The 26,483-nt window shown below is 45.2% G+C and overlaps 1 protein-coding gene across 1 annotated transcript in view; it reads right to left on the bottom strand.

The window, feature by feature from the left end:
• The window catches only part of LOC311607695 (uncharacterized protein), a 53,802-nt gene that overhangs the window by 9,532 nt on the left and 17,787 nt on the right, over positions 1-26,483 (bottom strand). The window contains exon 2 of the mRNA XM_084799674.1: positions 14,189-14,286. Coding sequence (XP_084655800.1) covers positions 14,189-14,286 — 98 coding nt within the window. The remainder of the gene's footprint in view (positions 1-14,188; positions 14,287-26,483) is intronic.

Genomic DNA, 26,483 nt, shown 5'->3' on the forward strand with positions numbered 1-26,483 from the left:
CAACTCAACTTCCGGCACCCATAAAGTTCTTCAACCTTTCAAATTTGTCATCTATTTCCCTAGTAGCTGTGTGGAATCATCAAAGATAAGTAGTATTTTCACCTGCAAAACACCAGGGACCATCTTCTAAATGGCAGCTCCTTAATAAATGTTGATGAGTGATCTGGCACATCCTGATAATCAGTTCGAAGCATGAGGAAACGTCCAAAAACATAAAACAGTAAAAAATAGTTCTGTTAATGGCAAGAAGGAAGTAGGTCTACTGGAATCCATTTTTTTAGTATTGTCTCTACTTTTAAGTCAAAGCAAAAGATAGATAGACAGACAGATAGATACCCTGTCCTGGTACTAAATTACCAAGAGTGAGCTACAAATAGTTCTTACTTTATACAAAAAGAGTTAGCACTAAACATACACACTCACCCATAGCTTTCTACCTCCCACTGGAGAACAAAGAACTACTCTCTATTCCAGTAGGGCATAATTCTCTTTCCAAATCACGGAAGAGGGCAGGACTGGCGGGCAACACTCAGACATCATGCTAACGATGCAACGTTACTGGAAACTAAGATGCTGTCAGTAAAACTAAAAAAAAAGGAGATGCTTCATCTTACAAGAAAACTGCTAATTTTTTTTTCCCAGAAAATGATTCTTGAGATGGTCACTTGGAGCCATGCCCCATACTGTTCCTATATCCTGTCTCTCACTGGCTTCCTGCCAGACACTTGCAGTCAAAGTAAAAGGACGGCAGTGAGAAAAGTTGTGGTCTTCCCTCCTTTATACTATGGGTTGTAAATAACAACACCACCACCACCCCCCCCCCCCCCCCCCGTGGATTAAAGACTTGGCTACCAGTCTGTGGCTCTATTAAGGGTTGGAGGAATCTTTAGGAGCGCAGGCCAGGTGGAAGGAAACTAGGTTACTGGAGCATGTTCTTGAAGGGGATACCGACACCCACCCACACTCCAGCACCAGAAGCAAGCAGACCTCTTTCCATTCACTGTGTTCCATCGTAACGTACCATGCCACTCTCAGTCTAAACAAGCACAGAAAGAAAACTGTGAGCCCAAATAAACCTTTCTTCTTTTAAAGCTGATTATCTCGGGCATTTTGTCACAGCAAAGGAAAGCTGATTAACACAGAGCATAACAATGGTATGCTTATTACAGTTTTTCTCCCTATGGTGTAGGCCATGCTGTGTGTGTGTGTGTGTGTGTGTGTGTGTGTGTGTGTGTGCATCAGAGGAAGGCTACAGGCTGGTATAACTAACATGGGAGAGCGTCTAAGAAAGGACTCATAAGGTATTAGGAGCTAACTAAAAGAAGTGGTTGGTTAGGAAAGAGGCAAGCCTGTACATATCTAGCAGAATTAGGAGAAACCCCTCATGAGTGCTGTTTTAAGTTCCAAGGATACTTTGGAGAGGGGGTGAGATGGGTGAAAGGCTAGAGATGGGCCTACTTCCAGAATACATGCTATTACCAGGACTACATTATTGAGCTACTTGACTACCTGGCTTCCATACCTCAAGCAATTTTCTACCTCTAACCACAAAGCACAGACGGTTTTTTTTTTTTTTGCAACACTAACAGAATTACAGGCTCTGGTTTGGGGTTATTACTAATTAGGATAGTTTTGCACCCAGATCCATTTTGATAGATTCATCTTACAAAGTGAAGCAAGCCTGCCATTGATCGCATTCACACCCTTAATCATGAGCCTACAGCTTCCACACCTGTGGTTAATTTCCATCAACACGAGCGGCAGCACCGGGTTTCCGGTCATTTGCGATGTCACATCTCTGAAGCTGCATCTTACCTGATGTTTAATAGGACCGATCTATATTTACCATCAATAACCTAATTCCCAAAGGTGACAGAATCACTGATGTCAATTAGGAATTTACCCAGGGCCTTATGCACACCAGGCAAGGGCTATCTCCCCAGTTCAGAAAACTGATTCAGAGAAGTTTGGTTTGAATGACTGCTTGTTTGTTTGAGACAGAGCATCACTATGTATCTTGGGTTGCCCAGCCGTGTGTCCATGGCTGGCCTCAAACATGCAATCCCCCTGTTAAAGCCTCCTAAGTACTGAGATACAGGTATGTATCACCACAACCAACTTCACAAAGGCTTTACGATCATCCTTAATTAAAACATCTCTCTGTCCAGTGATTTAAAAAATTATATACATTTGTATATACTAGTTAGGTTTTATGTCAACTTGGCACAAGCTAGTGTTATCTGAGAGAAAGGCACCTCAGTTGAGGAAATGGCTCCAGCAGCTCTGGCTGAAGACAAGCCTGTAGAGCAATTTCTTAGTGACTGATACCAATGGGTCCATCCCATTGTATGTGGGACTATCTCTAGGCTAGTTGTGCTGGGTTCTATAGGAAATCAGGCTGAGCAAGCCATGGGGGACAAGCCAGGAAGCAGCACTCTTCCATGGCCTCTGCATCAGCTTGTGACTCTAGGCTCCTGCTGAGGTCCTGCCTTGGCTTCCCTCAACTGACTGTGCTTCAGGCCATGTGAGCCGAGAAACTCCTTCACTCCCTAAGATGCCTTTGGTCATGCTGTTTCATCACAGTAAGATAACCCTAAGACACAAATGGATATGTGTGCATGTGTGCATGTGCGTGCGTGAGTGTGTGTGTGTATGTGTGTGTGTGTGTGTGTGTGTGTGTGTGTGTGTGTGTGTGTGTGTGTATTGTGTGTGTGCTTCATGCCACACCCAAGTCTAAGAAGAAGCATGAGGGGTAGACATAGCTCAATGACAAGAGAAGTTGCCCAGCACCTGAAAGGGCCTAGGTTCAATCCCCAAAATCATCAGACAAAACTGCAAGATTTTAACTCAAGAAAAACTAGAAATAACCTGTCATCCCAATGTTTTCCCCAGGTGCTAATGCTCTCAATGACGTGCCAACAGAGAGAATATAACCACAAAGTAGCATCATGCCGCCAAAGTTGGCTTCCGAGATCCTCCAATCCCAGATGCCCAGATAGTATCTGAATTCAGTAGGTGGAAGAGGCTGGGTCAGGCAGGGATTTATCGAAAACAACCAGCGTCATGGGAACAGATGGAGCCTGCTGGTCCTCCCCAGTAGCTATATGGGAATATGGTGGGTAACTTCAGGAAACCCAAAATGAAGTACCACTGAGACAGACATGGCAAAGAACTGTTTCCATGGAGACAAGACGTGAAGGGCCGGAGCCATGCTTGGTGTTTCAGAAGTTGTACTGCTCAGGCAGAGGATCCGAGTTTGGCTCCCAGAGCGCATGTTGAGTAGCTCACAACTGCCTGTAATTAATCTCGCCTCTGGCTTCCACAGGCACCTCACTCACACACACACACACACCCCAACACATACCCAGCCAAACACACATACACATAATTAAATCTTTGAAGGAGCAGGACATGAAAGTACAATGGTTACAGAGTGGAGATAAATGTCAGCAGTCACCGTGTTTATCACTCACACTGTCAACAATGCTCAGGAAAACTCGCTGTTTCAGATGACCAAACCCAGGTCTGCTGTGTGAGCATTTGTCTCTCTGATTCTGCTTTTTCTATGCTTTAAGTCCCAAAGGGAAGTGTTGATCTTCTAGAAGTTTTAGAATGGCTCGTTGTCTAACATGGGCAGGAAGGGAACGGCTGGCGTCTTCACTTTAACTTTGAATGCATCAGGCATGAAGGGAAGGGTCCTGACGGTCACTGGATTTTCTGAGCTGCAGCTCTTTCTTTGCTTGTGCCTGCACTGACCTGCAGTCAGGCTTATTTTAAGACAACACACACCCCACATTCCACTGAGTCCCTTAGAACTTATCACCAGCCTTAAACAGGCTTAACACGACACGATGTTTCCTCCCATTGTTATGCCCTCTGGACACATGAAGAGTGGGCCACAGACATGTCTAGAAACTCTTTGACTGTAAATTTAATTTTGGACAGCCTTTCCATTCTCTCTCTCTCTCTCTCTCTCTCTCTCTCTCTCTCTCTCTCTCTCTCTCTCTCTCTCTCTTCTCTCTCTCCCTCTCTCTCTCGCCTCCCTCCAAAAATATATACCGTAATTCTACTTCTGAATTAAAGTCAACTCCTGGCACCCTGGGCAAAGACAAATCCAATCTTTAACAAGTATCTGTATGTGTGCATTTGTCTGTTTGTCTAAAGAATAAGGTAAATAACTGTGAGTACTCTGCTGAAGTAGGGCCCAATCTGCACTGAAAATACACAGTAAGTCCTCTAGAAGCATATGAGTGGTTCCCAGCTGTGGGCTCATCACTCATCAAATACCAAAAATGATAAAGGAATCTGGAATTTCATACCCACAATCACTGCCATTCCTCACAAACAACAAGCATTCATGGATACAGATTTCATTACACACACACACACACACATACAGATATATACATATACATACATACACACTTACATGCATGCATACATACACATACATACATATGTACATACATACATACAGAGACACATACACACTGAATTATGAATGTTTTTTCAGTCAATGACACAGTCCAAGTGTTTGTAGCCTCTAGAAAACCTATGTGCTAAAATCTGATCACCAACATGCTGACCTCGGGAGGCAGGCCCAGGAGAAGCAAGTGGACCCAGAGTGTGGGACGTCACAGGATCAATGCCTACGTGGGATAAATGAGGTTCCCTGGAGCTGCCTTTCAATGCCCACCATGAGAGCACACGGGAAGGTCTTCAGGTTTGGTTTGGTTTTTCACAGAAATGGCCAGCATGCTGCACACCTCTCAGTCACGATCCTTTTTCCTGCCTACACTAGTTAAAAAGCCTGCCTGAGCCAGACAGCCAGCCTGAGGTAGAATTCCCGCCTTGCCATTTGCTACCTTCAAGGCCATAGGCACTAATTACATGTTCTTCATTTCTTTTGTCTGTAAAATTAGATTAGAACTCATGCCTGCCTGGCAGACTTACTATAAGAACTGCATGATCCGATGCATATAAAGCCCTCAGCACAGAGCCTGGTACATAGAAGCGCCACTTCAGGGAGAATTATCACTATCACCCACACTCCCGTGACCATAGCCCTGACCTTTAAAAACACTCATTTCCTTCCTTTTCTTAATAGATTTCACTTTTACCAACTGAGGAGACGAAGGAAGAAAAAGGTTCCTCCAACCTGTATCTGCTGACTTCTCCCACTCTGAAAGCCCCAGCAGAAGGCATCGAGAGGCAGGTGCTGAGTCAGCCGTACTGTATCATCTTCACTTCCATAGTGAATAATACATCACCTGGCAATTCTCACAATGGACTGCAACCCAGCTCTGCCCGCAGCCGGCCTAAAACGAATGGCAAGCAAAATGGCGCCTCAGCCAGGGGTGTTTGCTGGCAGAGTGGAGGCGCACACTCAGGCTAATAAGCAGTGCGCGTGTGTTCCTACTCACAACCCCGGCGTCAGCTAGCAAAGCGAAAACGGAAACCGTATCCCCAACCACCCAGCCGGGCTAGGTCTTCAACACACAGGACCATTCCTCATCAAAACGGACACACGCCCATCTCCCAGCAATACTCTGAGTCCATTTAAACTTCTATGAAGTATAAAAAAAAAAAAAAAAGGCAGAGTATCACATCTGGCTCTCATCCAAGCCTTTGAAGCAATAGAAAACTGACAAAGTGATGTCCTGACACTTAGAAAAAGATAATCTGCACTAAGGAGCTATGGTGGCATATCAAAGGCCAATTCACTATCTGATATCAGTCACCAAGGGGTTCCATTTCCTTAGAGCAGCCCCTCTAATTTGCCACCTAAATTAAAACTACAGCAGGAAAAAAGCTACACACTTTTCAAAAGATGCCTAACATAAAGGTTCTATCTAAAAGAGCAGTTTGTTCACAGATCTTATTTTGCCATCTGTAGTCAAGAGATAAACAAAACCATGCTTGGCAATGCTAGGCCTCTTGGGGAAGCCTGGGAGTGGCCTGTGAGGGAAAGGTTTGCAACAAGGAACCTTGGGATAGCTCACAGTCAGAAAGCCGGTTCCAGGAAGGAAAGGTAGGCTGCATCTAAAAAGTATTCTTTAATCGTCCCTCCCTCCGTAGCTAACCTCAGTCTCCTTCTGCCTGATTATTTCATGGGGACAATAAACGAATAAGCCTCATTACCAGGTGAGCGGATCACCAGGTATTTCTCTCAAGATTTCCCTCCCTCAGTGCCGGCCAGAGGGTTCAGCTGGGAAAGGGGGCTTGTCACCAAGCCTAAGACCCAGAGTTCAGTCCCTGAAACCTACATGGTAGAAGGAGAGAACCAAATCCCACAAATCATCATCTGCCTTCCCCAAGTGTGCCATCACGTGTGCACACACACGAGCACAGGCACACACATGTGCACACTCACATGAGCGCGCCAAATAGATAAAAACATTTACAAGAACAGAATCATCTTCCCCAGTGTGCTTAGGTACTACGCACTCTCTGTTCGCCTCACTCCTCGCTCTGCCCAACGGGAAATGACTGCTACCCTCTGTCAACAGAAAGGCTTGGGTCCTAGGTCCCCAGCCCCAGGCAGAATACAGGGGGACATCTACCTCCACTGCTGTCCACTGCAACTGTGCGCTATAAATATCCAAGTGTGGTCACATGTTTCCACTGCAGCTTTTTTTTTTTACGAACAGAAAGAGGAGACTCTATGACCCTGAGTTTGTTCCTCAAACTTTGTTTCTTCCACCTCCAAAATAAGGCAAGGGGGGGCCAACTTTCCAGGCACCTTCAAAAAAGGGCGGATTAACCCAGACTTGAAACCTACAGACAAGAGGAACTCAGCCACCTCTTTTGAAGAGAGATGACTGCCTGCTCCACTCAAACAGTACAATTTTTCTTTCCTCTAAGGGCTGTTGATAAAGCGTGTTCCCCTCCACACAGGGCAAGGCATCTAAGGAGAAGTTCGTGTGAGACCCGGATGAGGAACAGAATGAAAGCTGATGAAAGACCAACCTTTGACACCACTCTCTTATCTTCTAGAATGAGACAATAGGGTGTTGTTTTTTTAATTAGTACATTTGTGTGCGTGTGCACACACGCACATACATGTGCACATACTTGTGTACATGGGCCCATGTGATGCCACAACACACATAGAGAGGTCAGAGGACACTTTGTGGATTGGTTCTCTCCTCCATCATGTGAGTGCCCAGAACCCAACTCAAGTAATTAGGCTTGGGAGTCAGCGCCTTTACTGATTAACCATCGTATCAGTTTTCGTCCTATTTGCTTGAACAGGGAGATCCAAAGCCACTAGGAGGGGGACACAATGTAGACTGTGTTGTGTGTCTCTTCTGTCAAAGTCTAAGGAGTGCAATGCTTTAATAGCATTTATGTCCATTTTAGGGGCACAAATTTGAACTAACCTAAACAAATAGTTTGGAAACAGCTGGCCAACTTCATCCTATGGGTAACCATTAAGTTTTAATCAGATGTAGTTCAAATTCTGGAACAGCGAACATTGTGAGGAGCTCATCCTGAAAATTATGCAAAAGAAGGAGGGGAAAGAATGGAGCAGAAAGACGGGGGAAGATGGAGAGGAAAGAAGGAAGGAGGAAGAGGACCACAAAGGAGGAGGAGGAGGAAAGGAACAAAAGGACCGCCCTCCAGCCAATCAGTGACAGCCACTGCTGGCTGGGAATACTTCCGCCCTCTTTGCAGCTGTCCTCTCCAGCAGTTGGCACAAAGCAACGCCAATCTAGGACTGGCTTCCAGTGAGGACAGCATTGTTTTATTGGCTACTTAGGCAGTGCACACACCATTAATGGAGTTTTTATCTCTCCTTTTTCCTGTCAGAACAGAACCCGCCAGTCTGACTCTGTTATTATCATTAAGAAAGCTTTTTCTCCCTCCCCCAGACACACGCTCTTTAATCCAAACAACATCTGGGAAACTCCTGCCTCTATCCTGTAGAAAGGAAACAGATATAGAGGGAAAGGTGGAAAAAGCACAGCTCTAGCCGCACCGGACAACCAATAAATCCCGTCAGGCAAACATCTCTCGAGCCACCCTGAACCTCTGAAATGCTTTTTCTAAAAAGGTCTAAAAAGGAAGAGACCAGCCAGTGTCACTCTGAACTGTAACAAGACTACTGCCATTTTGACATGTAGCTTTTCTAAAAACAGAAGGACGACATGGAAAGAAAAATATGTTGGGAAATTTCCTTGCAAAGAAGTCCAATTTTTAGCCGGGCGTGGTGGCGCACGCCTTTAATCCCAGCACTCGGGAGGCAGAGGCAGGTGAATCGCTGTGAGTTCGAGGCCAGCCTGGTCTACAAAGCAAGTCCAGGACAGCCAAGGCTACACAGAGAAACCCTGTCTCAAAAAACAAAACAAAACAAAAAGAAGTCCAATTTTTAATTTTTAAATACAAATAATATTTAGAGGATTACTTTCTTTTTTAAATGGTTTTTTTTTTCCCTCAGAAGGGGTAAACACTGTCTATGAGACATCACAAAAGGTAGGAACTAGCAGGAAAACCTGGCAGCTTTAAGCCCAGATAATACATCCTCTTGTCACGGTCTCCTTCGCAGCTGAAGTGCCCTCGTTGTCAGGCCACGCTCTGAAGTGCGCTTCTCTGTTAGGTCACGCTCTGAGACATCAAGTCCACACAAGAGTGCCCACAAAGGCAACCACCACGCTCCAGTTCACACTGGTGGAGGAGCTTCCAGGCACTCGGCTCCTGATCCTTTTCCTCAGCCTTGCTGCCGTCTGGAAAGCACGCGCTCCCAGCTTCTCTACTGCATGCTGCATACTCGAACGAGACTTAGTGGGGGCGTGGGGACCCGAGTGTAGGTCCCTTCAACACTGGTCCGAAGTAAATAGGACTTAAAGTTTTAAGAGGTCCAACACACAGGTGCCAAGCAACCCCTCCTGCCCCTCCCCGGCTCCGTTGTTTCTCTAAGGCACTACTAACAGCCATGGAAGGTTAGAAGTGCTCACCTCCTCAGAGAAGCTCCTTACCCCAAAACTGAACAAGTGAGTATCAGCAAAAGTTAACCATTCACTTTTAATTTTGTTTGTTTTTGTTTTTGTTATTGTTATTGTTCCATTGGGGGGGGGGGAAGAGAGGAAAGATAAAGTCACTAAGTGTCTGAGCTACAGGCGGGTGCTCCCTGGAAGCCATGCCTAATGACAGTCTCCATAAGGCAACGTGATCCTCTCACAGTGGGAGACTTGAGTAAGCACTGGCCTCTCTCAGCTCTCGCCTTTCTATTGTCCCACCCTGCAGGGCCAGCTGTTTCTGACAGCCAAATTGCTGCATGCTAAGCAATGAATGCTGTCAGGGAAGGAATTTTCATCTCTATAATGCATAGGCCTCTGTGGACAAATTATACAGCTTATGGTGCTGGCTGCAGGATGCTGCTCTAGGCTTGAAGCGCTGCCAACACGCAGCCTGTCCTCCATGATCCCCAGCTCCAAGCTGACAAGACAGTCACCAAAAATGAATCTGAATGGCCAGATAGAATTGGAACATGTGCTTTCAGAGACAAACAGAACCTGTGGGGAACAGCCATCTCATACCAGTCCTTGATGTAACCGGTAAGGTGTGAGTACCCTCCAAGCTATGGCCCAGCATAGAGCCACCTAGAACAGCATCCTTTGGTACCCTGAAGACATCAGCCCAGGACAGCGGCAAGGCCCCCAACTCTCTGCATCTGTGGAAAGCTAGACTTACTCAGAAGACATCACTACTTCTTGAAAGGTCACAAAATGGAAGAGATTTAAAAACAGCACTCATCCGTGACAAAGGCGGGCCTCAAGGCCGTACTTTACAGAGTCAACCCTCCCCAGCTCCCAACATGCACCTCAGCTTTTTTAGTAACAAGCCTCGAATCCGACCTGGGATACCAAAAGCGCCTTTTCTGGGTCTATGCTGACAACGATGGGCAGACTGCACCCCGCAGCACACGCACTGAACTGGATTTGGGGTGGGATGTGACCTAGAGTGACCCAGCCGCACCGACTCTGCAATCGTCACTGGGACAACTAGAAAAGAAAAGTCTGGTTTTTCTCTGTATGCTTGAATGTGGGAGAATATATCACAGCAGTCCTGCTATCATAAAGAAAAACACCCTTGCTTGAGAATGGACCTGACAGAGGGAAAATCTGGGCGCCTGGAGCTGGGGGTGTGGGTGGGGCAAGAGGGGATGGGGACAAGGTCCCAAGGACACCAGCTTGAGCACTGGTCTACAGGGATCTGAAGGAGCCATTCAATGCCCCCTTCCCTGGGGTTTACAAATGCAAACTAAACATGCATGGCCTCACTCCCTCCAAACAGCATGTAAATGCATACCTTCCACCACCCAGGTGGGGGTAGGGGGGTAGGAACGATGAGGGGGGATGGGTGGGGTTGGGGGAGGGATGGGGGGGGTAGTGAAATGTTCCCTGCTACAAGCTGGAAACGGTTAGTGTGGCCCACTTCAGGCCACTCTGTAAAGCAGGTCTACATGGCTGGCCTGAGTTCATGCAATGAGCAAACTAAGCTCAGGGTCTGCATTCTCCTTCGGTGTCGTAAATCTTAGCATGGAACAAGAGGCATAAAGAAAACGGACTGGAACCAACGGCGGAGGCTTAGGCCTGCGATCCCAGTACTTTCATGGCTAAGGCAGTTGCTATATTCTAAGTTTAAAGCCAGCCTCAGCTACAAAATAAAGGCCCGTCTCCAGAAACAAAAACAAAAAACAAAAACAAAACAAACAAACAAACAACAAAAAAAAAAAACCTCAGACCTCACACTCCATGTCACTGAGTCCAGCTACAAGGAGGCTAGGAACCACGGAGGCCATAAGCATTGCAAGCAGAGAGGACACTTCCTCTTCGCTGGACACTCAGCTCGGTCACAGCACAAGCACCTGCATGCCATGAGCTGCCAAGGCCCATCCCTCACTGTCTCCTGCAGCCCGTCCACTTTATCATTAACTACTGTCTGGCCGGCAAGGGCAGGGTCCAGGTCAAGAACACCCAGAACTCGCAGACAGAAGGCATATGCAGACCAGGGTGGACTCCCAGCCACTCACAGCGAACTATAAATATCCTCCTGGCTGCAGACCTGGCACAGCTACAGTTCTCTCTCTCCCCTGTTGGTTATAGAATTGTAGCCAGGACTTTCCCCCAAGGAAGTCAGCACAAGCAACCAGGCATGGCAAAACCAGGAGAAGTACACATGGCTTGCTCAGCGCTGTGGTAGGCCTTAGGTCTCATCCTCATCTTGCCCATCCTTGGCTTTTGATCCCCAAAGATCAAAAAGAACAGAAGAGATGCTAGTGTTGAAAGTGATGTGTGTGTGTGTGTGTGTGTGTGTGTGTGCGCGCGCGCACGTGCGCATGTGTGCGTAGAAGTGGGGAGGGAGAGGCAGACAGGTAGACAGACAGATCTCAGTTTGGGACTGAGAATAAACTATGCAATATAAAGATGTACAGTGCCATTGGAAGGGGAAGAAGGTGAAAAAGACCAACCTACCCTTTTCCTTTAAGACAATCACAAACCCCAGAGTTTATTTGGCTTTTGGAGGAACCATTCTCCAGACATATTCCTAGTTATGAGCATTATATATTTTTTTAATTTTTTTAAAAAAACTGAACCCCCACAACCCAAAACCAGAGGCTATACTTCTTAGCAGAACCTGCCCAAGTGTGGCATACGGCTGGTGCTCTAAAATGTGGACAGGTCTCTTCATAACCCCAGCAAAGGTCATGCCAGAAATAAACTTCAGAGCGCAGAGTGCATTCTGAGCCCACTGAGTTCACTGTCTTTCCTACTCATGTTCACTCTTCTTTCCACCACAACGCTGGCAGTGCCTGTGGCGAGCGGTTTCAGACACTAGAGTCATCACAGCAAGTGTGAGGGGCTCGGAACTACACAGATGTTCATTGCTCATCTAATCACATTACTCCTGAAAAGGACCCCAAGTCTGAGAATACTCTTTCTGTACAAGAACATGCAAGACTACTTAAAAACCCAACTTACAAGCCACACAATGTCATCAATGGCCAACAGCATCAACACTCAGGTTCAGGCAATGACATGCTTCACCCATGCCCTCTTTCCACTTCCGGTAAACTAGCAGAAATGACACAATACACAGAAAGCTTTTAGCTAAAGTGTTCGCTCGGAGGTAGGCATGGTGACACAGGCCTTTAAGCCCAGCACTCAGGGAGGCAGAGGCAGGCAGGTCTCAGAGTTCAAGGCCAGCCTAGTCTACAAAGTGAGTCCAGGACAGACAAGGCTACACAGAAAAACCTTGTCTCAAAAAAAAACAAAAACAAAACAAAAACAACAACAACAACAACAACAAAAACACAACACCACCACAATCCCTCAAAAAGCAAAACAAAACCAAAGGTGTTCATTCTAGGCAGCAGTCTATTGTAACATTCATCTGTTACTAGAGAGCCATTGTGTAAACTCCAGGTTTCCTAGTTCAAAGGGCAATGCACTTAATCACATCACTGTTATAGAAGCGCCATAATATAGAATAAACCTCGCAGGCTTCGACAACCATTCCTTAAAGATAAGCACTTGGGGCAGAGGATTCAGTTCAGTGGCAGTGTTCTTGCCTAGTATGCGCAACATCCTGAGTGTGAGCTCCAGCATGGGCAACATCCTGAGTGTGAGCTCCAGCATTACAAAAGAGAGAGGAGGGGAGGAGAAGCTTATCAAAGCGCTTCAAACTGGACAGCCCCCGTTGAGTTTAGACGTAGGATTCTTGTATGAATGGTAAGTGGAGTTTTGAAGAGCTCAGTTTAACAAATGGGTCAGGGGGGCTGGAGAGACGACTCAGTGCCTAAGGACACTGTCTGCTCTTCCAGAGATTCTGAGTTCAATTCCCAGCACATGGTGGCTCACAACCATCCTTAATGGGATCCGATGCCCTCTTCTGGCCTGCAGATGTACATGCAGACAGAGCACCATATACATAATGTAAATAAGTAAACATTTAAAAAACAAAAACAAAAGCAAATGGGTCAGATCAGTGAGGCAGCTGGTTATGCCATTCTGCTTCTGCAAAGTAATAAAATACATACCTACAGCCACTGTTGTCATGACTGTCCTACCCGGGGGAGCACCACCCAAGTCAGAGTCTTACTGTAGGCAGTTGGTAGCATTCCTAAATCATTGCCCCTGTCTCAGTTCTCCCATATAATAAATACTGGCAGACACAATGTTCTGAATACTTTCGGGTACCAAACATTGTTGTGCTAGGGATTTATCCTTAATTCTCCCGACATGCACCACAATACAATGAGTTATCATCTTTTTGCAAATGAAACCTCTTCCGGTTCACAGAGGTTTTGTAACTTGTCTAATACCACACCACTAAGGTGAGGTAGACCAGCACTCTGGCTCTACACTGCCTAACACTACAGGCCATTTTATCCACTATATTACTGTTTCTGCATTTGTTCTCCACTGTGACACTATGGCACAGGGCTAACATGCATTTTATGAGCACGTCCATTGCGATGGAACACTGTCACTCTACGTAACAGACACATCACAAGGTCTTTAGCAGTCACTGGATCCATGTGGATTGCAATAAAACTGAAAATGGCATTGATCGCTAAATACCAGCTTGGAAATACAAATAAGGCCAAAATTAATCACCTTCAACTGCTTTGTTCAAAAAAGTCACAGCATCACTTTAAGAGGATTAGGATGGCAGCATCCATTCAGAGTAAGACTGGGCTAAAGGAAAAGAAAAACAAAACTAAACACTGATAACCCTTAAAATTAAGCCAAAGAGAGCAGTGCATAATTAGGAAAACAGCCAAAGACCCATGCTCACAGAGAAGCTATCCATAGCAGCTGTGCATGCAGAGTCAAAGCAGAGCCCATCAGCAGATGACACCAAGCGGCCATCTCCTATGGGTGCCAGGCTGCCCTCCCTGACTCTGGCCTCCACTGCACCTCAGGAGATCAAGTTCAGGTGCCTGCAAGCATCTTCTGGGCGGGGTGAAAGGGGGGGGTGGAGGTGGACAGGATGGCATATTCCTGCAGTCCCAGTACTGTAGAGGACAAAGCTAAACTCCAATAAAAAGGATGATTCAATTGACAATAAAGATTTCCAAAAGGCAGATATGACAAGTCCTCAAGTAACACTGACAAGTCTGACAATAGGCCTCAATGCCTCATCCAGCAGACCTCCAAAGCGCCTGTCCCAGCCAGCTTACCAGGCTTTCCGCTGCCCATCCGCTGCAGTGTCACAGCTCCCCTTTCCCGACGACACTCACCGAAGGGCCCAGAGACACAAAGGGCAGCTCCTTTGCTCCTACCAAAAAGGAAGAAGACAAGACATTAACAAAACAAACAAAGAAAGGTTGCACAGGTACGCCAATCAAAGAAACAACCCATGACGGTTGGCAAAGGTCACACGGGTGGGGTAACTAGTGTCACCTGGACGTCATGTCCATATCCTACTCCTAGGCCTTCATTAAGGTTCCTGGAAGAATCTCCCTAAAAAATTGTGGGTGCTCAAGGCTCGGTCCCTCAATGGGGTTCAAAGTTCTGAGATGCGACTACACCACAGGTGATCTGATTTATTTAATAAATTAAGCCATCAACAGATTCACAATCCGAAGCCGGTTTACCCTGAAGTACAGAAACTAAGCCTCGAAGTAACCAGCCATTAATTTCTGGAAACATGAGCCAAAGCAAATAGGGCCTCCTTTAACGTGTTTCTCTCGGGTCTTTGTCACAGCCGCAACAGGCCTGACTTACACAGCGCTCATTTGGAAGAGGGTCTTTACAAATTAATTACACTAATTAGGTTAAGGACCTCGGGCTGAGATCATCCAGGATTATCTGTGTGGGCCTGGAGCCCAATGACAGCTTCCTTACGGAAGACTAGGAGGGGAAGTAGGGGGAAGGAAAAGATCCTGTGAGAGGAAGGCGCAGACTGGAGCTATCCAGTCACAAACCAGGCAAAACTGGATGGACCTGGAAAAAAAAAAAACCAAGATAGGAATCTCCCCCTCCAGACACCAGTTGCACACACGGCCCTGCTGGCAACTTCACTTCACACTCCAGACTCCTACAACTCTGACAGTGTCCATTCCTGTCACCATCAGTCACCAAGTTTGCCCTAGGAAAGAAGAAAGAGATACAAGAAAGAAGGCATGGGGGGGGGGGGGGGAGAGAAACAGCAAAGAAAAAGCCAAGCTGCCCAGGGAAAAAGAAACAATGGGGAAAGGCGGCTCTGCTTGCTGCACCAGACATGAGAGGGAGAGCCAAACGCTCAATGTGTCCTTGGGCTAAACAGCAGCCTGAATATCAGTCTTGACTCCACTAGTTTCAGTACCTAATGCGGACTCTGTGCACATGCTCCTACAAGAAAACACATCCGCCATGTGCTGTGGTCAGAATATCAACGGAACATTAAGAAGGAGGGTGAGCTAGCTCGGAATAGCTGATACTCCTTCCCTTTGTCAAGAGAAAAAAAAAAAAATCCTTGAGAAACAAAACCTGGGTGTCCACAGCCTTAGCTCCAGAACCTGGGAATGCTGCTTTTCATGACAAGGGGCTCTGCAGATGCAATTTAATAAGGATTTGGAGGTGAGCTGATTATCCTAGATTATCCTGGTGGGCCCTAAATATAACTACAGGCTTCACTTTAAGATGGAGACACGGAGGGTTGTGACTCCAGAGAGAAAGTGATGAGACCACAGGAGCAGATGTTGAAAAAGAAAAAAGAAAAAAAAAATGTTCTTTACAGACAGAAGGGGGCCACAAGCCCAAGGAAGATAATTCTCCCTGAGAGTCTACAAAGCTGTAAGGGAATAAACCCTTGTGTCTGGAGATTTAAAATGTCATAACTTAGCAGAGCAGCAACAGCAAATTAATGTTTATGTTTCTATTCCGTTCTGAAATTCAAGTAATTTTTCTTCTCTGAATTCTTCCTGAAATGACCCCCCCTTTCTTCCCCGCCCCCCCCCTTAGCTCTTCTAAGCTGGTCCCAGTTAACTCCCCTCCAGTTCACAGTCTTCACCCTGCATCCCTGATTAACACTTCCCAACACAGTTGTTTGAGACCTCTTTGCCTTGTAAATCTAATCATTAAATGGCTTAGCTCGTGAGAATGGCTCAGTGTGTAAATCAAGTTGTGGGACATGAATTGGGATCCCTGAAGCCATGTAAGCCAGACACTGTGGCCCATAATCCCAGGACTCCTACCACACAAGGGAGAGCAGAGAAAGAAGAAAGCTCTCCAGCCAGCTAGCCTGGCATACAGAGCAGCCGAGGACAGATACTGTTTCCACCTAGATAGAAGAACCAACACCCAATGTTGTCCTCTGACTGCTAGGAGCTCCATGGAACGAACGAACAAACACACACACACACACACACACACACACACACACACACACACACACACTTTTTGCAATGGTCCTCCCTCCTCCAAGAGAGACACATTCCAGATCCCTAGCTGATACCTGAAACTATGAAACTATGCCCACACTCACAGACAGACATCTGTTTTCACCTCCTCCTTTACATACCTATGAAAAGCTTAACTGGTAAATTAGACATGGTCATGGATTAACAGTGATAGCTAATAATATAACGATATGATGGTGAAAGTGTCAGCAGGATTACTCTTGTTCTTTAGGGCCATTATTAAACAGTCAGAGTCTCTGAGACACCACCACAGAGGAGTGACCTGATTAACCTGAAAAACTGATGGTTACTAAATGACAAGTCACGCTTGTCCCCAAAAGGATGGACCAAGGATAAAACACGCTCTCAGCCTGTTTGGAATAACAAGCACCTTGAAACTCAGAAATTGTTTATTTCCAGAACTTTTCATTATATTGCTTGGGGGCTTAGGATAACATGCAATAACTGAAATTATAGAAAGAGAAACTACAGGTGCTGTGGGAGGAAGAGGGAGACTACTAAACCTAGCAAAGAAAACAATCAGAGGGAAGAAAAAACCTACTCATTTAGTCACACATCCATCTTGCTCTGGAAAGGACTTAAGTATTTATCGGTTTCCTCCTACAATGCTTTCACAGACAAGTGCAGGTACAAAAACTTATTGAGTTGTATGCTGAGATGTTGTGCACTTTATCCTGTGGGTGCTGTGCCTCAGTAAGAAAGCATAGGGAGCTGGAGAGAGGCCTTAGTAAGCTGAGGCTCACTGTTAACTAGAGAGGCGATTGAGAGCCTGTCTCAAAAGAGGGGTGTCCTAACCTGAGAAACAACCCCTGGGGTTGTCTTTGAATTCCGCAGAAACAAGTATATACATGCACACACCCCTACACACACACACACACACACACACACACACACACACACACGTACATACATGCACACACCCCTGCACATACACACAAACAAGTACATACATGCATACCCTCCTGCGCACACACACACAAACAAGTACATACATGCATACCCCCTTGCACACACACATTCAAACAAGGATATACATGCACACCCCCTAGAAACACACACAAGTACATACATGCACATCTCTTATACACACAAACAAACAAATATGCACACCCCCTGCACACACACACACATACAAACATGTCTATACATGCACACACCCCTGCACACACATACACACACATCTATACATGCACACCTCCTGCACACATACACAAACAAGTACATACATGCACACACACACACACACACACACACACACACACACACACCCTCATAAGATGAATAGGAAAAAAGAATACCCTGAATCTTCCTTTTCCTTGAGAGCAGGAGGCTGCTTAAAGTCTCCAAAAAGGAAGAAAAACAGCAACATGTGCCAAACTGAAAAATTAGGTCATTTTGGTCTCATGTAATCCAAACTAGGCTCGAACTCCTGATCCTCCAATCTCTACAAATGCTGGGATTATGGTCATGTGCTTGCCACACCCAGCAAGAACTAGGGTGGGGGTAAGGGGGAGGAAGGCACTATGGCTAAAACAGAAAGAAAAAAATTGAGCAAAAAAAAATACACATGAGCTCATCATATGGCATTGGTAGGTAAACTTCTGGGGAAGGACTTGGAAAGAATTAAAGAAAAAGAAATAAACCATAAGAGTTTACAAGGCATTTATACAAGAAGGCCTCTGATAAATGTTTTATCTCTAATTAAAATAGAAAATGTATTTTACATTTCAACTCATTACAGGCAATACATATATAAAGCTGAAGCTGAAAATTTCATGAAATAATTCTCATCCTTGCAAGACATGAATTTTTATTCAAAGCTTCTGTTTCCTTTTATTTATAATCTTGGGTGTTACTCACTACATTGACCCAGCAATTAACTAAAACCAATAATTAAAAAAAAATAACTATGAAGACTTGAATGTCAAGGTCAAAGATTGACCTTGGCAAAAAGATGATTAAAAGCAAAAAACAAACAAACAAACAATAACAACAAAACAAATCGACTCTATTCTCCTTTAATTTTTATGGGGTGGGGGGGACTTATAACTTCTGCTTTGTAACTGCCTTATAACAAAGAGAAGATTTTCTTCAAAATTCAACATCAGAAATAATCTCTATTCCAAGGGAAGCCTTTGATTTGTTCATTACAATTCCCTACTCAACTATGCCTAACTCCCAACCCATCTGGTTCTCAATTTTGAAACCTGCTTTGACATTGAACGCTCCACTCAAGGAACTTATCTGCTATGAAATACACAAAGATAAATGAGACCTGGTCCTTACATTCAAAGACTGTGACGTCTACTAAAAACAAGCACAAAAGAACTAGGCAAGTAATGGTATAGGATACATAAGATGGATAAACTGATTTTAGGCAGGAGAAAGAGAAGGCACTGGGACGGGGGGGGGGGGGGGGGGGGGGGGACCGGGAGTGCAGGGAGAGCAACGGGACAAGGAGCCTGGCTCAACCATCTACATGTGCCAAAATCCTCTGCTCTCTTCCCATCAAGGTGGGATTTTACGGTCTCCCCTGGGAGGAAGTGCCAGTAAACAGTTTCCAAGACCGGGTCTTACACTTGCAGCTCCCATTTTCTGCCTCTTGAGATGCCTGCTCTTGGCCCTTGGCTGCCATGTCCTGGGCAAGCTCAAACAGCCCATGTCGGGGGGCATTACAGGTAGGTGCTTCAGTCGCCAGTCCCAGCTGAGCTGTCAACTGACAGCAGCAGCAGCCAGACATGAGGGAATGGAAAGTATGAACCCTCAGAGGGATCCGGTCCCCAAACGCTCCCAGCTGCGGCCCCAGACGTGAGGCAGAAAAGACGCCCTTGCTGTGTGCGGGCAGGCGGGCAGGCAAGAGTCCAGACTCACTAACAGCGAGCATGGATAGCAGCTAGGTTTTAGCGGGGGTGGGGGGTGTAGGGGGACGGGAGGGTGGGGGTGGGGAGGGAGATGGGGAATGGCGGGGGCGGTTTGAAAGGAAACACGGCCTATCTTAAAAATCCAATCGGAGCAGATTAAACTTTTTTTTTTTCCCATACACAAAAATGGCTACCTCATAGGGCTGGTCAAGGATTTGTATGAGTGGATTGTTAGGAATATATGACCAGCAGTATATAAGAAGCATTTTCAGCCAGGCACAGTGGTGCACACCTGCAATCCCAACACTCAGGAGGCAGAGCCAGGCGGATTTCTGTGAGTTCAAGGCCAGCCTGGTCTACAAAGCAAGTCCCGGACAGCCAAGGCTACACATAGAAACCCTGTCTCGAGGGGAAAAAAAATCATTTTCAGCAAGCTAAGGAAAGAGCAGGCAAAGAAAAAGGATGCTGGCTATGGTTTTCCTGACCATACCATTTTACAAATAAATTGCCAGAGGGGAAAAAGTAATCTAGAATAATCTGAAATCTGTCCCTATAGCAGTTCTCACTGCTCTGCCATCCAGGTCTACCCAAACTCCCCTCATAGCCTCTTCTCATAGGTCAAGCCACATCAGAATAGTCACTCAGTCACACCCAGACCAAAGCTTATCCAGCTAAACATCCCACCCAGGATAGAGCAAAGCTTTCCCAAAACACCCTGGCCTTTGAAACAATCCACTAACCAAATTACAGGAGCCAAGTTACTGTAACGTTCTCTAAAACCCTTAAGTCTCAGTTTATAGGTAAGAAAGAAACAGTTCTTTCAGGTAAAAAGGACTGAGAACACTTTTTCCAAACTCCACACAGACAGTCGTCTTCTGGTACCAAAAAAAAAAAAAAAAAGCAAATATTGGAATTCATAGAAATCATAAATTACTTTTAAAAATATTTCTAATACTCTTCACTCACTGCTTTGGTTATCTTCTTGAACTTAGCAGCATCCATACAAGTAGAGTGCATGCAGAACACTCGAGAACCAGTACAGCCTACCAACATCATACAGCATTCAGATAACCTACTAGGTTAGCAGCACTAGAGTTGGGTGTTAGAGCTGCCAACCTAAGGGCTTTTTTTTTATTCTTTCAAACCTCGGCAACTCTTGGCACACTACTCACAATTACACAAAGTATTCTACACATAAATTTATTCACGTTTACTTCATTTTCAAAATGACTCATTGTTAGCAGGAGACAGGCCACAGATACACATGTATAAACCAGCAGGAGGAATAAGAAGGAAGCCTAACTGCCCGAAATTGTAGCCATTTCGCTCCCTCACGCCCTGCTCTCGGTTCCTGGAACCTCAACCTTAACCTTCTGCTCCACGGGTCAGCGTTTCCTACAATGAATGGCTTTCAACTTGAAGTCGGTAGATTCATTAGAGACGGCAGCATCTCTGGGGTAGGCTGGGGCTAGCAGCTACCTTATTGAACAATGAACATTCAGAGAGCCTTGGAAAATAGAAACGCAGGAAGAAGAGAAAAAAGCAATTTCAGAAAATTGCAAAATTTGAAATACATGTCAACAAAGAAACATCTAGAATGATCAAAGACCGGATGCTTCCGAGAAACTAAACTGAGAATTCCACCAGACTCTCCAGACGCCAAACCACAGTCCCGGGCAGGATTTGGGAGCAGATCTTCCACACTTAGAAAGTGGCGCCCTAGCAACTTCAAAGTGACAATAAAGCCATTTGAGAATGACACCGGCTCCTTCTCCGCGAATACCCCAATACTAGCATAGCAGGTCAAGGGTATGTACGCATCTGGCTTTAGCAAAGCAATGTAAAGCCTCCTATGAAATATTTGTGATTTAACATAGAATGTTGAAGAAAAATGCCTGCTAAGTTTCTAGGTAATATTTGTAATATTAGAACTCAAATCTTAAGTGATGGGTATGATTTAAAAATAAAAATAAAAATAAAAATAAAAAGTCTATTGATATGGACAGGACCTGCAAACAAAAACAAAAACAAAAACAGCAAAAATAAGGTCCTAAAAGACAAGTGACAAGCAGAGGGTAACAAAGGGGACATGGGCCCGGCAGCAGGATCCATGAGACATATTTCAGATTTCTGTTAGTAGAGGACAATGTGACCCTCCCTCCTAAACATAGCAGTCTGGACTACATAAAACAAACGTGAAAGTAAAAAAAAAAAAAAATGACAGTACAGAAATAGTTCATAAGCTTTCTACTGCATGCAGCTCAGAGAACCCTGACGGCATCCTAGGCCGCCCTGCCATCTCTGCTATCCGATCAGCTGTGCAGCAGTTACCATGGGGCTCTGTTCAGGTAGCCCTTACGTTAACTTAACAATGTCCTCAAACCTCCGGAATAGATCCTGCCAATTTGGGTGGCTGAGAGAAGCCATAAAGTGTGCTTCCTTTAAGGGAAAAGAGGCAGGGTCTCTCCTATGTAGGCAAGACTTCGCCTACAGGCATTAATCCTTCAGCCTCAACTTCCTGTGCGCTGGGATGACAGGTGTGTACCACTATGCCTGCTGTCACAGACAAAACGATAAAAGGCCACCGGCAGAACTGTTGCTAGTGATCACTCCAAGATGCATATCTAATCAAGTCTCTTTCCTGTCTACAAGTCCCCAACAGGGAACTGTTTGAGAATGGTGTCTGAATTGTTCAGCAAAACGATAAGGTGAGGGAATCCCCTCCTCACCTCTCCAGGTCAAAGGTCATAAGGGTGTACACACTATATAAACTATCTGAAGTTCCCAGAGCACACCAAGTTTTCTTCCTATGCCCTCCACCTTTGGGCAGAATGTCACCCATGCTGAGGACCCTTCCTCACAGTGCCAGGCAAACTTCCCACTCAGAGTCCTAAGACCTTAAGACCCGTCCTGTCGGGGCCTTGCCTGCACACTTTTCCAAGTTTTCCCCCATGGATCTGTGCTGTACACTGCAACACCTTCATCTGCCAAACCGAAGCCAGCTACCTATTCAAAAGGCTCCCTCACTAAGCTGTGAATTCTCCTAGAGTCAGGAATAGCACCTTTGGGCCTTGTGTCATTAGCACAGAACCTGGAATGTAGTTAGTATTCAAAGACTAAAAAAAAATAAAAATAAAAGTTAGAATGCATGAACCTGAATCAAACAGGCCCAAAACACAAGAAAGATCGAGGCCTTTTCTCATTCTTAACATTTCATTCTAGCCAGGCGGTGGTGGTGCACACCTTTAATCCCAGCACTCAGGAGGGGGAGGAATTCGGATCTCTGTGAGTTTAATGTCAGCCTCATCTACAAAGTCAGTTCCAGGACAGGCTGTTAACACACAGAAAAACCTGCCTCGAAAACAAATCAAAACAAACAAACATTTCACTCCACTCTTTCAGAGCATATTTCTAGCTACCAGCCCTGACTTACACAAGCTGTTTCAATCTCCATCAAAAGGGAATGTTATTGGCACACAACTTCAACTCCAATACCAGGAAGACAGAGGCAGGCGGATCTCTGTATTCCAAAGCCAGCCCGATGTACATAGTAACTTCCAAGTTGGGTTGAGCTATAAAAGAATAAAAATAACAGAAATCGTCAAAGGAGCAAGAGCAGGCACAGAGAGATCAGTGATTCTGCCACAGGACTGGTGAACATCAAACTGAAACTAAACTGACTAAACACTTAACAAGCGTCTTTATCCACAAAACAAACTCGATGTTCTCCCAAAGTTATAAGCTAAGCCAGCCCCTTCTAAAGGCTCATCTCAAGAGTGGAAACTCTGCCAGTCAGAATCATAAATGGGACTTTGAGGTTTTAAACCCACGATAGCATGCTTCCTAGATGAACTCACATGTACCCCACGCATCAGACGTGCCAACTTTAGAGCCAGTCATGGTGGCTCATGCCTAGAATGCCAACACTGGGGTGGCTAAGGCAAGACTAGCACAGGTTCAAAGCCAATGTGGGGTACTTTGTGAGCCCTAGGCCAGTTTGAGCTACAGGGTGAAAACAATAAAATAAAATGCCAACCTCTTAAGATTCAGAGCCGTGGTGGACCATCATGGACAGTCTCAGGGAAGGTCTTTATACTGCACAATCCATTCCAAACTGCAGCGTGCACCACCTTTTGGGTTGTCCTTGCTGGGTCCCTGGTCTTTCGGCAGGAGAATGGCCGAATCAAGCGGAGAGAAATGACTTTATAGTCGTCTGACTCATATTTTGCCCTTCGCTCCTCCCAAAAGAAATAAGCTCTTAATGGTACATCTTTTGATGACCAAACATTAACTCATCCTCCTGAATCCCTTTGATGACTAAAATGTTCCTTTCTTCATAATGAAACGGTCTAAAAATTTAATATAAACACAAGAAAATGAGTCTAATTTTTATGATTTTTCCCTCAACCTAGGATATCCTAAGGGGGGGGGGGACCTGCAATGTAAACTGAATGACACAAAAGAGACTACACGCTACCAGCCCTTCGTAGAGGTAGAAAAAAATATTATATGCTTTTGTCATGCTGCGGCTGTAATTAAGGTTGGAGAAGAGCCTACAGTATTCCCCGCTAAGACATTGGACTGACTCCCTACTACCTCATCCTCGGGCCCCACCGCATATTTCCAGCTTCCCCTGAGGGACTGTTTCCTACTTTCGACTGTTTACTGCTCAGTCAGAAGCCCTCCTCACTCAGGAAAACCTCCGTCTCCTGGTCTAACCCACAGATTCCATTTCTGTACTCTTTCATCATCCCCCTTCTCAGAATCCTAAGAGTGTAGACTCAGCGACTCATCAGAAAAACATAACTAAATCTACCAACTTGACAGTGGTTCACTGTGATTTAAAAAAAAGGAGAAAAATGTAACACAATAACAGCCCCCACCCCCTACCCGCTCCTCGGTTCTCAACACTATTCACTGACTGTCCACCCGGGGCTCTGCTGGACTGTTAGCTCACTCATCTCTGTGCTTGTCCCTGTTCCACAGACCATGAGAGGCTCTCATAGGTAGGCTGCCTCTCCACAAAGGATGGCACTAGAACACACATAGCCTGGCTTATGATGGCTTGGCTTAAAGATCTTTTTAAGCCATTGAAATGTGTGCATTTAATGCATCCTATATAACTCATACTTAGAAATGGGAATCTGGGAGCCAGTGGGTAAAAGCACGTGCCTCGTAAGGCTGGTGATCTGGACTCCATCCCTGGCATCTACATGACAGGTGGAAAGAGAGAATTAACTCCATGGAGTTACCCTCTGACCACCGCATGCCTGCCACAGGATGCACACACTACACATCACCCACACACATACACACACACACACACACACACACACACACACACACACATTTTTTTTTTTAACTTGAGGCCAGGTGTGGTGGTGCGCAAATTTAATGCAGCACTTGGCTGGCAGAGGAAGGCTGATTTCTGTATACTCAAGGCCAGCCTGGTCAACAGAAAGCTGCATAATGAGGCCCTGTCTCAAAAAGCTACATTTAAAAAGGGAAAGTAAGCCAGGAGGTGGTGGCCCACCTTTAATCCCAGTACTCGGTAGGCAGAGGCAGGAGGACCTCTGTGAGTTTGAGGCCAGCTTGGTCTATGGAGCAAGTCCAGGACAGGCAAGGCTATACACAGAGAAACCCTGTCTCAAGAGAAAAGAAAAGAAAAGAAAAGAAAAGAAAAGAAAAGAAAAGAAAAGAAAAGAAAAGAAAAGAAAAGAAAAAAGTCAGGCATGGTGGCACAGGCATTTAATCTTAGCACTCAGGAGGTAGAGGCAAGAGAGTCTCTATGGGTTTAAGGCCAGCCTGGTCTACCAGCTCCAAACAGCTAGGACTAGACATGGGGGAAAAGGAAGGAGGAAGAGAGGAGGAAGGAGGTGGGTAAGGGGTAAAATTGGGAGATTGGTGAGATGGCTGAGTGGGTAAGGGCACTAATGATGACCTAAGTTCAATCCCTGAAACCCACAGTTGAAAGAGAACCCCCAACTCCAGAGGGTTGTCCTCTGATCTCTACAAATGTGTCACGGCATGCAAGTACACACACAAATAGCACAAATCATTTTTTTTTTTAGTTTTAGGGGTTTTGTTTTGTTTTGTTTTGTTTTTAATGTGAACTTTGATCTTTCCCCAGGCTAATAAAAGATAGAACAACACTCTCTTGCGGGTTATGGTGGCACACGCCTATAATCCCAGCACTCAGGAGGCAGAGGCGAGTGGATCGCTGTGAGTTCAAGGCCAGCATGGTCTACAAAGTGAGTTCAGGACAGCCAAGGCTACACAGGGAAACCCTGTCTCGAAAAACCAAAAAAAAGAAAGAAAGAAAGAAAGAAAGACACTCTCTCCCCTTCTCAGACTCAAAGCTTAAGGGCAAACGTCTGATGCTCTACAGCACATCATGTGTCTAAGCTAAGATGACAGCAGATTAAAATGCATGTTAATTTTAGATATTTTTTTACTTACACTGGGTTCACTGGGACACAGTGTCCTTATAAATCAAAGGCATCTGAATAGAGAATGCCAAAACAGCGTGAAAAAGGCCAGGTATATTTTAAATGTTAACAAAACACACAAGATGGGCTGGAGAGATGGCTCAGAGGTTAAGAGCACTGGCTTCTCTTCCAAAGGTCCTGAGTTTAATTCCCAGCAACCACATGTTGGCTCACAACCATCTATAATGAGATCTGATGTCTTCTTCTGGTTTACATGTAGGCAGAACAGCATATACATAATAAATAAATAAATCTTAAAACACACATACATATCCATATGTAAGACAATAGCACTGGACTGACCTCAAGAATAATTGTCCAGTCATGATACAAGGTCAAGCTCAGGAGCCTTTGTCAATCCTGCTGGTGTATTTCTGTAACTCTACCATTCAAAGGTAACAGGAGACATCTTACAAATGGAAAGTCCCCCTCGACCCACTACCACCCAATATCCCAGAGCATCAGTGAATGAATAAGCATATAAAAAATATCTAACTATGAACACTGTTCTCTACTTTGGGGATTTATAAGCTAACTGGAAACAGAAAACAAAACATAAAAACATCAAACACACTCCCCATCAATATAATGGAAAAAAAAAAAATATTGCACCAGAAGTTGGATTTCCAACCTAGACCCAACCCGGAAATCATTAATCATCATCAAGTCCTTACTATGTTTAAACTCCAAAGCATTCCTTCCCTGGAAAGTAGAATAATCCTA

This window comes from Acomys minous (assembly GCF_964271855.1).
Source record: "Acomys minous genome assembly, chromosome: 10".
Taxonomy (NCBI): Eukaryota; Metazoa; Chordata; class Mammalia; order Rodentia; family Muridae; genus Acomys; species Acomys minous.